Source organism: Culex pipiens, chromosome 2 (assembly GCF_016801865.2).
Source record: "Culex pipiens pallens isolate TS chromosome 2, TS_CPP_V2, whole genome shotgun sequence".
Classification (NCBI taxonomy): Eukaryota; Metazoa; Arthropoda; class Insecta; order Diptera; family Culicidae; genus Culex; species Culex pipiens.
The window spans coordinates 27,418,337-27,431,212 of NC_068938.1; the positions used below are offsets into that span (position 1 = coordinate 27,418,337).

General features: G+C 39.9%; 3 protein-coding genes, 1 long non-coding RNA gene and 1 pseudogene across 4 annotated transcripts; 1 reads left to right on the forward strand and 4 right to left on the reverse strand.

The window, feature by feature from the left end:
* Positions 1-328: 328 nt before the first annotated feature.
* LOC120421290 (matrix metalloproteinase-19-like) lies at positions 329-1,992 on the reverse strand. Its single transcript, XM_039584481.2, has one exon. It carries the CDS (start codon positions 1,862-1,864, stop codon positions 386-388), a length of 1,479 nt encoding a protein of 492 aa, XP_039440415.1. The 5' UTR covers positions 1,865-1,992; the 3' UTR covers positions 329-385.
* On the reverse strand, positions 1,949-3,568 carry LOC120421291 (matrix metalloproteinase-19-like). Its single transcript, XM_039584482.2, has 2 exons — positions 3,352-3,568; positions 1,949-3,300 (listed from the first exon to the last, which is right to left on the reverse strand). Exons 1-2 carry the CDS (start codon positions 3,541-3,543, stop codon positions 2,026-2,028), a joined length of 1,467 nt encoding a protein of 488 aa, XP_039440416.1. The 5' UTR covers positions 3,544-3,568; the 3' UTR covers positions 1,949-2,025.
* Positions 3,569-4,001: 433 nt separating this feature from the next.
* LOC120421279 (matrix metalloproteinase-19-like) lies at positions 4,002-4,721 on the reverse strand (annotated as a pseudogene).
* A 2,526-nt stretch (positions 4,722-7,247) lies between these two features.
* LOC120421278 (matrix metalloproteinase-19-like) lies at positions 7,248-8,970 on the reverse strand. Its single transcript, XM_039584471.2, has 3 exons — positions 8,791-8,970; positions 8,072-8,734; positions 7,248-8,013 (listed from the first exon to the last, which is right to left on the reverse strand). Exons 1-3 carry the CDS (start codon positions 8,962-8,964, stop codon positions 7,411-7,413), a joined length of 1,440 nt encoding a protein of 479 aa, XP_039440405.2. The 5' UTR covers positions 8,965-8,970; the 3' UTR covers positions 7,248-7,410.
* Positions 8,971-12,021: 3,051 nt separating this feature from the next.
* On the forward strand, positions 12,022-12,389 carry LOC128092905 (uncharacterized). Its single transcript, XR_008212090.1, has 2 exons — positions 12,022-12,263; positions 12,328-12,389. It is a non-coding gene; the product is annotated as an uncharacterized LOC128092905 (long non-coding RNA).
* Positions 12,390-12,876: the final 487 nt, after the last annotated feature.

Genomic DNA, 12,876 nt, shown 5'->3' on the forward strand with positions numbered 1-12,876 from the left:
TTACGAAGAGAGCGAAGCTTTGTCCGATACAAAAACTCTTATTTTATTACGGCTGAAGGTGTGTTGCACTTTTTATTTGTAGCTGCAATGGGATTCCCAAGAAGAGAACGAGAAGGACCTTAATTAGTACTAGTGAGAGAGAAAGAGGTTGGTTGGCTGGTTGGTCCCATAAAAGTAAACATGATTCTTTTTCCTACGGAAGATCTTAAAGAACTCAGACTTCATTGTTCCCGGGGATGTGCAGCTTAGCAGTAGTTTGTGTTTGTGTTACTTTTTTTATGCGAAATGAAATCTGGGAAATAATTAGTTCATCCCGGCAGGGAGTTCGTTCTGCGATCAGAGAATACAGTCATTTATTTCTATATAAAAATTTCAAATTTCGAAATCAACACTTGAACCACTTGCTCTCCAGTGGACTGGGCGCCCCCACCGTAAAGTTCGTCAAACTCAGCCGATAAAACTCGCGCCCCTTGAAGAAGTAAAACTGCCTGTCCGTGTGGTGCAACGCCGCGTCCATGTTAACCGGCATGTTCCGGAAGTCGTACACCAACCGCGGAAAGTGGCCGCTCACCTGGGGTCGTTTGGCTGGGTTGTAGAACCAGTACTGATTCCGCCGGATCGCCACGATACTACCGGCTTTGGTCACGTACGCCGCGTCCAGGTTGTTGGGCAACCCCGGAAGTTCACCGGCGATCGCGCGCGGATATCCCGCTTCCAGTTGATCGTCCGCATAGACCCAAACGCGACTTCCCTTGAAGAAGAAGGTATGTCGGCCACCGCGGTACGTGAACGCTGCATCGATATTCGCTGGAAGTCGTGGCCATTTGGTGGAGATTCGACGACCGGCGGGGTTCTGTTGGCTCAGATCGTAGTAATAGTTACCCGCCAGGACGAAGGTTTCTCCGGAAGCGTCGTTTACGATCGTGTCGATCTTGTCCAGCGAGCAGAGTCGTGGAGTAGATTCCACTGGTAATACAGTTGTAGTTCTGGGAGATTGCTTGATGGTTGGTCGCACTCCATACAGCGCTTGAAGCGCTCGTTGATCTTCAACCGGGATCTCCATGTGGTATCGAATGTGAAGAGGAAACATGATCGAGGACTGCGACATGACATGGTCCAACCCTAGCGAGTGACCAATCTCGTGCATCGAGGCACTCAGAAACTCGTCCGGAGTATAACTCTTCGCACTATTGTAATGGACATCACCAATCTCCGGAAAGAACGCATGCGCCACAGTAGTACTCTTCAGAAACCGACACGAAAATCCCATCCGATCCCGATGGTCTGGTGCCTCGTCACTCACAAAGATGTCGGCGTCACCTTGGCTGACCTCAACGATGTCCAAATTTGCGTGTTTGCTCCACTCACCAAACGCTTGTCCGATAAGCTTTCTTGCTTCCGCAGGCTCCAAGCTCGCCGGGAAACTGTTGATCTTGTACGTAATCACCGGTTTGGTCCACTTCTCCGAGTCCGCGTTCAGCTCGGAAACTCCGCACTTTGGAGCTGCGATCAGCCGTCTCGTATCATCGTCCAATTGCCCAGATTCTGGCAACTGGAACTTTTTCTGAAACCTCACCAACGCAATCTTCCTCGGATCACCCCCGACTTGATCTAACCTCGTCACAACATCATCAGCTGTCTGGTTCAGGAAGCCCAACTCTACAAGGAATGCCGCCGCTTCCTGGTCCGTAACTTCCGGCGCAGGTCTGGGGTCCAGCGGAAGGGCATCGTTTTTTTCTACGCTATTGCGTTGCAGGTATTCCGGCTTGATCACGGTGTCCGGATCGATGTAAACTGGAACGCCGAGCGTACGTTGGATTGATGAAATTTGAAGCACTGTGAGGACCGCTAGCAACGCGATCATTATGCTGCAAAGTACTGATACTGACTGACTGAGGTTTTGTTTGGGAATTTACGCGTTCATCTTAATCAGCAGGAGATAAGAGAGTTGTTTTGTTTTATATTATTTATTTATTTTCACTATAGCATCATACAGATTCGAATGTCCGCAAATTTGGCAACATTTCAGCACCCCAACCACACATTGGGTTCCTCCTCCCAGGTTCCGTCGTCCTGAAATACGTACACGTCCTGTCCTTTGAACACCATCATCGAGCTTTCGGTATCCAGCGCTGCATCCAACTTGTCCGGCAGATTCAGCGACTCCACCGAACCCTTCGACACGCGTTCAGCCTTCTTCTGCGAAACATCATAGATCCAGTACTTGCCACCTTTGAACGCATACAAGTCCCCCTCTCCATCGACCAGGACGGCATCGATGTTGCTGGGAATTCCCGGGAATGCCTTACTGATCAACCGTGGATATCCGGACTCCAGTCGGGTGCCCTTAAAGCGCCACACCTTATCACCCTTGAAGAAGTAACTCTTCTCGTCAATGTACCGAACCGCTGCGTCAATGTTCCCTGGCAGCCCTGGCCACTTGGACGAGATCAGCCTGCCCTTGGGTCTGTTTTCACCAAGATCGTAGTAGTATTCCCCGACAAACAGATACCGATTCCCGTCGGCATCGTCAATCCCAGCATCGATCTTGCTCAAAGTGCACAGCTTGGGACCAATTTTACGCACCATTCGACCCTCCCTCCTGGAACCGTAAATCTCCTGAATACGCTCCACGTCGATCGGTTGCGGTTCCGTAAACTGGTTGCTCTCCGTCGGATGCATCAGCGAGGCCTTCGAGTTGATGTGCTCCAGCCCGAGAGCGTGACCAATCTCGTGCAACGCCGTATCCATAAAGTCCTCCAGCTTGATGTCGTCATCTTCGAAAAAGTACTTCGTGTTGAAGTGAATATCACCCTCCTCCGGAAAGAACGCATGGGCGAGTGTTTTCGGATCCGGAAAGACACAAAAGTCGCCCCGCTGCTGATGCGTTCGACCTCCAAATGAAACCTCAATGTCCGCATCCGTATCGTTCACTTCGGTAAAGTCCAGCGGCGTCACCTTGCTCCACTCCATGAACGCCCGAGTCAGCGTTGCTCGTATGATCGCGGATCGCTTACCCTGGGGAAAATTGTGAATCCGGTAGGTAAGCGAGTGCTTGTTCCACTTCATCACGTCTCCGCCGGACAGCTTGGCCGCTTCCTTCCGAAAGCCGCAGTGTGGCGATCCGATCGCAAGCTTCGTTTCGTCATCCAAGATTCCGTTCACCTCCAGGCCGTTATCCTCCTGGAATTTACGGATCAGCTCGGTCAGCGATCGCACATCCGAGTCGGACAACCTGGCGTCCACTACGGATTCACTCTTGGCGTCTTCTTCGTTGTACCCGAGCCCGACGAGGAAAATCTGCAAGAAACGCTTTTTAATGCATGTTCAGCGAATCAACCTCAAGCTCACCTCCGCATCTTGATCCGATACCAGGGGAATGATCAACACGTCGGTAGGATCCGCGGTTACCGCGAGTCGACGGGGACTCGTTCTTCGGGAGAATGCCTTGGCAGCGGACCTTGCTGGGGCCCCGCAAACACAACTCGGACCAAATAGATGAAGAGCCAAAGTCCAAACCAGCAGCTTGCAGTAAGGATTCATACTGGGATTTCCGAGGCAGCTTGAGCTCAACTGACGCTCGATCGCAGTGGAGCAATTTGAGCTTGCTGGCTGATAAGGATTTGCTTGGGGAAGTCCTGAATGTTTTGTTTGAAAGTAACATGGGTGATGTGATAAGACGTTATACGTAGTGAAACAGGACAGAGAGATTTAATTCAACAATATTTTAATCAATCTATTTACACGAGTTTAAATAATTAAATTACACACACATTTTTTTCCCCTCTTGACAATCCCGTACTACTCTTCCACCAGTAGTACTCTATTTCTTTGAAGGATAAAACGCTCCCATCACTGTAGACAGCAGCGTCCACATACGCTGGAACGGCTCCATTCCTAATACACCAGGGACCATTTGCATGATTGTGGCCAACCTCATAACTCCAGTACCGGCTTCCCTTGTACACGAATATGTTTCCAGCGCCATCCACCAAATGATTCGGCAATCCCGGAAATCCCTGGGAAATGGACCTCGCAGCGGGTCTCTCCAGCCGGCTTCCCGTAAACCGGAAGTAATTGTGCCCCTTGAAGAAGTAACTCTTACCATTGCCGAAACTAATCGCCGCGTCGATTCTTCCGGGCAAGCCAGGCCACTTGCTGGAGATCAGCTGACCTTCAGGATTGCTGCTGGAGTAAAGATCGTAGAAGTAGTCCCCCGCGAAGACGTACGTCTTGCCAGAGCCATCCTTGAGCTGCTAGTGTAGCTGTTCCGAACTCCGTACAGGGCTTGAATGAACTGAACGTCGATTGGTTGCGGCTTGGTGAAAACCTTTGTTGCGATCGGGTGCATTATTGAGGCACTCGATAGAATGTGGCCTAATCCCAGCGAGTGTCCAATCTCGTGAACAGCCGTTTCAAGAAGGTCGTTCAAAGAATTACCTTCATCGAAGTAATATTACGTATTGAAGTGAACATCGCCAAACTGCGGATCGTACGCGTGGTCATAACGTGTTTCCACCTTCAAAGGAACACTGCCCATTCCGCATCCGGTGATGTTTTCCCCCAAATATGAGCTCAATGTCCGCGGAATCGGTGTCCCCAACCTCCACAAAGTCCAGATTGGTCACCCTGCTCCACTCGTGGAACGCCTGCTGGATCAACGCTCGTATCGTGCTGTAGGGGTGACCAACGTGGTAGTTTGCGATCGCGTACGTCAGCATAGATTTGTGCCACTTTCGCCGCGGTTCTTTTTTAAACTCTGATCTTTTGAAAGAACCATTTCAAGATGGAATGCTTTTTGAACTTGTTTTCGTTAAATTTCCAACAAACTCTAGAGTTTTTTTTTTTTTTTTTTTTTGAAAATTGAAAAAGAATTTCAATTTTTTCAATGCTTTTAAAAAATTGCCAAATTTGGCAAAATTGTCTCATGGTGTACTTTTTCAAGAACTTAATAATAAAAATCGGCAGGTTAAAGAGTGGCTATTTACTGAAATATTGAGAGCTGATTCGACATCCATCCTTATCCATATTTTCAGTTTCCTTGTTTTCTTTTAAATTACTGTAGAAGTGAATGATTTTCTAAAAAATAAAAACAACTTTTCTTTACACAATTGATCCTAAATTATTAGGGCTAGTCATTTTTCACGGCGAAAAAAATGAAATTACGCCAATTTCAAAACATTGGAATTTCATGGCAATTCGCGGTACTCAAATATCTGCCTAAAATTAACGCAAGATTGTGTTATTTAAGAATAGTTGTGAACAGGAAAGTTACTGAAAAAGTAAGCAGTTGTTTAAGATACAAATATTATCCCCTGACACAAAGTATTTAAGACAGTAAAAAAAATTGTGAGCTCAATTTCGTGAAATTTTGCAAACTTTTTACTATAGGAATTTACGATTCAACCATCCCAATTTTACTGATATTTTTTAAATTTAATTTGCTAAAATATCTTTAAAACGAAGTACATCCTTCAATATAAATAAAAAATAATCACAACTATTCGATAAATCCACCAAAAGTAGAATTAGTAGAATAAGAGATATTACATTTTGTTTGCAAATGGTTTTCAGGAATAGTGAAATTTGAGTATTTAGCCAAAATTTCATTTAAAACAGTTTTGTTTACCATTTCGTCGCTTGTGTGCTATATTGTGACGCGTCTGCTGTAAAAAGATAGGACGTGTCACAAGATAGCACACAAGCGACGATTTGTTATTGATAAGTCCAGAAAATTAGAAAATGTTGCAAAGTGCTTAAAACAATTTCTAAAAACATGAACAACTTTATTTTTGTAAAAAAAAACCTTTCTTCAGAGATTCCAAGATAAAAAGCTCTGCAGTTTCTTTCTTTAAAAATCTTCCGTTCACATTTTTTGTGAAATGTTAAAAAAAATCATGCTTTGAACGTCAAATTGTATTATCCAAGGCATGTTACAACCAAAGCTTATTTCGCTGGAACTTTTCGTAAAACATTGTAATAAACAATATTTTCGAAAATGAGTTTCAAAATGCCTGTTAAAATTCTTGTGGATTGCTTGAATAAAAAAAACTCGATGTTCAAATACACTTAGGGACTATTAATTAATAAGAAATTCGCGGCATCTTACGGTATTTACGAAATTTCACGGTCAAGGACAAAATTCACGGATTACGCGGCTTCCGCGAAATCACGAAAAATCACTAGCCCTAATATAAAGATACTTTAACCCTTTCAAGTCTGAATTATCAAAAAAAAATAAGTTTATGATGGGAAAATAATTCTTACGACCATACGAAAATTAAGGGCAAGTTTTGGAATTTTTATTGTTGACTTATCAGGCCTGAAAGGGTTAAAGTAATTCCCTAACACAAATTTTAGCATTTCAAAAAGCATAGCTTGGAAAATTTCATCAAAAAAGCCCATACGATTTTGGACTTTATAAACTTAATCGATCAAAATAAGATGTTGAAAATAATTCGCAGAATATTTTCTAGAAATAAAATAATGGCTTTTGTTTAGTTTGAGCAGAAATAAACACAATTTTGTGAAATTAATATACTTTTCTTTAAAATAGCCACACTTTTCTTTAAAATAGCCTTTTTACCAAAATTTTCAAAAAGAGCGAAGAGTCGTTAAAGAGCCGCTAATTTTAATGAGCAAGCGAAAATGAGCGGCTCCTAAAACAGAGCGGTTTTGCCCACCTCTAATATAAAAATAGCATGGGAAAACCAAATTAAACCAAAAAAGAGGAAATTTAACGAAACAAGATGATAAATGTAATAAGAGACTGACTATGACTCTAACTTTAATTATGTTTTGGAAAGTTCGTGTGTGAAATTAAACCGGTAATTTCCAATGGAATTTGGAACATTTCTATGACGTATATGCAAGGGGATATTCTCAAACTACTTGATGCAATTATTAAGAAGAGCAAGGTTATCTCATATCCAAGGTGCAAAAGTTCCCGCGTGATTTGTAAATAATTCCCTTGTGAAATCAGTTATTTTTTGGTAAGAACCGCTTGGGGATGTCCATTTTTTTGTGTTATTTTTATACCACACGGATAATCTGAAAAAGAAGTTGTACGAAAAAAAAACTAAGAATGAATGATTAAAAGATTGCAATTGTATTCGTTCTTAATCATTATCATTATAATTGACCGTGTCGTGTAGCCTGGAGGTAATGCTACCTTTTCATAAGCGAGATTGGAAAGTTCAAATACAGGATCGACAATTCACTATACAACTGGTTTGGATACGATGCGTGTAATGAGCTGTGGAGGTGTTTATCTGGACTAATTTGGAAGACGACTGATATAGTTTGAAAAAGTCTATTTTATTTCTTTTATCCTTATTATCATAAATAACGAATTTAATACTTTTAACTACAACTTATTTTTAGTTCAAAAGTTGACATGACAATATGATCTCACACTTCCAAACTATCACAAATTTGTTTCTGTTCGTACAATCCCGTGTTATTCCACTCGTAGTAATTGCTTCCTTTAAAGGACATCAATCTCCCATCACTCCTCAAGACAACCGCGTCCACATTCTCCGGAACTATTCCCAAATTTTCAATATCCCTGGGACCTGTCGCGCGCTTTATGTCCGCAAAATAAAGCCAGTACTCGCTCCCCTTAAACGCGTATATGTCCCCATCTCCGTCCACCATGACCGCGTCCACGTTGCTCGGCAGACCCGGAAATCCCTTAGCAATAGACCTCAGTGGAGCTCGCTCCATCCGACTTCCCTTGAACCGGTAGTACTTGTCCCCCTTGAAGAAGTAACTCCGCCCGTTGCCGAACTGGAACGCCGCATCGATACCACCAGGCAGTCCGGGCCACTTGCTGGAGATCAGCTGACCTTCCGGATCATCATCGGAAAGATCGTAAAAGAAGTCCCCGGCGAAGGCGTAGATCTTACCGAAGACATCCTCGAAAATGGCGTCGATTTTCCGGAGTGAGCAGAATTTTGGCACTGAGCGGTAGGTACCCGAACCATTCCGAACACCGTACAGGGCTTGGATGTGCTGTAAGAAAGGTTTGGTTAGTGATCGTACGATTACAAGAGGTATTCCCAAAACCTACCTCTACATCAATTGGTTGCGGCTTCGTGAACTGATTACTGGCCGTGGGATGCATCAACGAGGCCTCCGAATTGATGTGATCAAGTCCCAGCGAATGACCAATCTCGTGCAGTGCCGTGTCCAAAAAGTCCCCCAAAGACCTTTCCCCCTCGAAGAAGTACTTGGTATTGAAGTGAAGATCACCCAGCGTCGGCAGAAACGCGTGCGCCAATGTCTTAGGCTTGTCAAAGGCACACCTCACCGATCGCAACTTGTGCTCCTTCCCGCCAAAAGAGATCTCAATGTCCGCGGAATCGCTGTCCGCTACCTCCAAAAAGTCCAAATTGGTCACCATGCTCCACTCGCGGAATGATCGCTTGATCAACGCTCGGATCGTGTCCTGGGGTTGTCCCTTGGGGTAGTTTGCGATCTTGTACGTCAGCGTAGATTTGTGCCACTTGCGGATCACTTCGGAGGATGTGCTTTTGTCCGCACTTCTGACGCCACATCTGGGCGATCCAATGGCCATTTGGGTTTCGTCGTCAAGAATTCCAGTTTCGGGTAGTCCGTTGTCCCGCTGGAAGGACCGAATTCGTTCCGAACCTTCAAAGCCAGATCTGGTGCCTATCTGGAAGCCGTCGGCTGTATTGTCGGAAGTTTCGTATCCAAGATCATCGAGGATCACCTGCGAATTGATGTCTAAGTATGCTAGTTTGATCTTACAAATCGCCCTAATCTTACCTCTGCTTGCTTATGAGTGATCTTTGGGATTTCCATCGATTTGTCTGGATCTTGAAGAGCTGTATCACTGATATTGAAATTTGGTAATGATTTTGAAAACTTCGTGGGTAAACCCTCCACCGATTGGAAGTTTTGCCCGCAAACGATCAGTGAGAAAAATACTAATAGTTTCATTATGAAGCCGTTTGCATCAACTAACGATCATTGAAATCTCCGGGAGCGTTTTATAGCTGAGATTAGCAACTAGTTTGTTTAAAAACATTACGTGGGAAAATAAACTGCGAAATCCAGTAGGAATCTCCACTCAACTAGGGTGAACCTGTAACAATATTTAAATTTCTTGAGCTCGTAACTAGAATCACAGACAAAAAGATGTAATTTAAAAAAATGCATTTAATTGTCAATTTGAATCAAAAGATGCTCACCATACATCACAACTAGATGAATTTAAATGAGAAATTATTAATGAATTTGCGATAAAGTTGATTGATAATTTATGTCTGTTTGTCTGTTCCCCCAATGTTCAACTTTTTATTAAACTCTTTGTTTATGGAGATATACGATACGAAACTGTTCAAAATGTTTCTTCCAAAAAACCCACAGATCTGTATTGACCATTCCTCTCACGTACTTTTCCAATTTATGACTGGTGAAATTTCTCGCTCTCATATTTATCATCCCTTTTCCAACTTGTTTTTTTCCCATCCACACATCCTTTCGACTGACACAAACATTTTCCGAGGTTGGCTTTTCTTTCTCCACCTTCGTTCGCCATATGGGTTGCGCGCACGCGATATGTTTTATTTGTTTTCGGGTTTTTTTATTGTTAAATTGTGAAAACTGTCCGTAATTCACTGTCATAAAAATCTCCCATCAAATTCATCGCCCACGCAGATGACGGCTGCTGGGGGTGGAGAACTTCTTCTGTCTTGATGTTTTTTTGTTTGTTCAAGAGAAAATTTTCTAATATTGGCACAATTTTCCTTAAAATTAAAAATAAAAATTTTAAAACTAAAAAACTTTTTCTAAACACTTCAGCATAATTTCAATTACAACATATCGCAAGCTTTGTGAGTACCAGTGAGAAAATTTTACCCCAAAGAAAATCTGGAAAACTTGCTGGATGTGAGGAGCATTTGCCCTATGTGTGGTGTAATGGATCGAGCGAACAAGCTATCAAATTTCCTTCATCAAGTCAATCTGTCGTCTTAAAATTCTGTCTTTGTGTGGTCGATGATATTGAACCTGATGATTTCGATATTTTGAAGAAAATACATTTAAAATAAATATTAATTCTTTGAAATTTATTAATTTCCTGAACTGAAAATTTGTATACACAAAAATTTTCAAATTAAATAATCGTTGTTCTTACTGTTTCTATTTTATTCGCAATTCTAGTGGAGAAAAAACATTTATTTTTTAATTTCAAGGCTGATTTTATAAGTATTGGAACAGAAAGGACACAGAAAAAAATCATGGTAATATTACATCTGGGAAGGGGTACATCTTTTATGTCAGAAAAAAGGTGTAATTTTTCCTCTGGAAATGTGTAATTTTACCACTTTTCTGGTGTAATGTCACTTTTTCAGTCTAAATTGAGGTAAAATTACATCATAAAAGAGGTAATATTCAACCTTCCAAAATTACAGCTTCCAAATTTACATTATTTTTTGTTCTGTGTATCACAAAAAGATTTATACATCATTACAGTAATGCTACTGCCAAAAATTGAAGAACATATTTTTTTTAACCTAAACATTTACGTTTTGTACGGATATGTGGTCTCAAAATACAAAATTTGTCAATCAATCAAATTGTTTAATTGATTTAAAATGTATAAATAAGCGTTATAAACTGTATTCTGGACAATTTTGAATCAATTTTAAAAGTTTTTTCAATGAAAATTTAAATTCAGTGACAAATTGTCCATACATTTTGATTGTATATATTATAAAATTTGTATCTTGGGAAGAATTTTTCAGTTCAATTTGGTGTTTCTGCAAAGTTGTAGGTATTGATTAGGTGTAATCAAGATTGCTTATTCAAAATAGCCAATGCGCCATGGGTAATGAGATAAATTAGTTACAATCTCAAAAAAAGTGAGTACATTTTAAATGAACTTTTTATGTCAAAAAGTTGAATTCCATAAGTATTTTTTATGTTTGGATTTGTTGCTTGTTTTAGGGGATTAAAATGAATATTTTGACTTAAGAAAAGTCATTGCAAAAATTTGGCACCTGGCTTACGATTGGTTGAAAAAAAATGAATTAAAAATGCGAAATTTATTAGAAAAAATATTGATTACATTTTTTATGTAAAATCAAATTTAAAAAAAGGGCATTAACACATGTTTTGAAAAAGTGCACAATTTTCAAATTTAAGCCACATGTTTGATTTCGAAAAAAAACGCATCAATTTTTCAATTTTAAAAATTAGTGTCTATGAATGCTATTTAATTTCTAAAAATATGTTTTTCAAGAAGCTGACAAAATTTCTTATAAATTCATCAAAAAACATTAGGATTGCTTATTTCTATTCCTGAGATAGTCACTCAAGTATTAAAAAAACAATAAAATTTAAATTACAAAAGGGTTCACTCAAACTGCACTAAATTTCTAAATGCCGATTTCTCTGAAACAAAAGGTCAGATTTTCAATGTCAAACAATGAATCAATCGTAAAATTTTCTGGTCTTTTTGAATAAAAATATTTGAAAAAATTTAAAAATCAAGACTCTCGTTTAAAAAAAAGCAAAAATACGAGTTAGTGGAAAGTAAAACATGGGTTTAAAATCTTGAATCTTGAAATAAACTTTAAGTTATTTTTTCTTTGTATTTGAGTGGCTGTATATCAAGAGAGCAATTCTCTTCGATGTTGGAATTAAGTTTTTTAGACAAATATTAAATTTCCAAAACTAGATATGTAGAGAAGTATGGACAAAATATTGTTCGCCGGGCTGTGATTTTTTGAAAAAACATGTTTTTTTCATGGAAAAATCAACATTATAGTCATACATGTTTTTTGACTAAAGTTTTGAATGTAAAATCTATCCTTCAAATTGGCCTAATATTGATTGTTTGACCCTTTTGAACGGTTAGTCGTGATTTCAAAATTTTCCAAATATTTGTTTCGAAAAGATCATGAAATTTCATAAATGTTTCATTTTTCAACATTGATAATTGAACTTATGATTTCTGAGATATTGACATTAATAGTAGTTTATGCAACAAGTTGCAAAAAGAAGATTTTTTCAGCACGAGTTGTACATTTATTCAACGAGGTTTACCGAGTTGGATAAATACGACGAGTGCTGAAAAAATCAAGTTTTGCAACGAGTTGCTTACAACATTTTTGCAATTCCGAAAAACGCTTATTTAATGGAATTTTATGTCAAACATTCATGTGTTTAGTAAATTCATCGTTCAAAACAAAACAATATTGAAAAATGTTACTTTTCGATACTAGTGCTGAAAAGTTCAACTTTTCAGCACCCATTTCAGTGCTGAAAAGTAGAACTTTTCAGCACTGTTATTGAAAGGTATTAATTTTCCATTCTGTTATTTTTGGTAGGGAAAAGTAGGCCGTTTCGTTTCTCCAGAAGGGCAGGAAAAGTTGACAGTTTTACAATTCCACTGCAAAAAAAATGTTGCTTCTTTTTCTTGTTGTTCGCCGAAAACAATAAGTTTTTTTTTGGTAATCAAAAAAACTCTGTTGCAAAAGTTATTGAATTATTGACAAAACATGACACATGTATGTAAACATTTAGCTAAGCCTAGGCGAGTAGTGGAAAATATTGTCAAAATCTGGTGAAGATCGGCCCTGCACTTCTATTTTTGCACATTTTTTACAAAGATTGCTCAGGAAAAAAGTTAACATAACTTTTCAAAAGAAGTCAAGGTACACTTCTATAGCTGAAGTTATAGCAAAAGTAATGAGCCAAACAAAAAAAAGTTTAAAATCCAATTTCCGCGGAAGACCTCATCGTGGCCTGACCTTAAAGTGGCTATAACTCGAAGTCGAAACATTCCTCCAAAAAATGTGTTAAAACTTTTCGATTGCAAATTCGATTTTACATCAAAAAGTGATG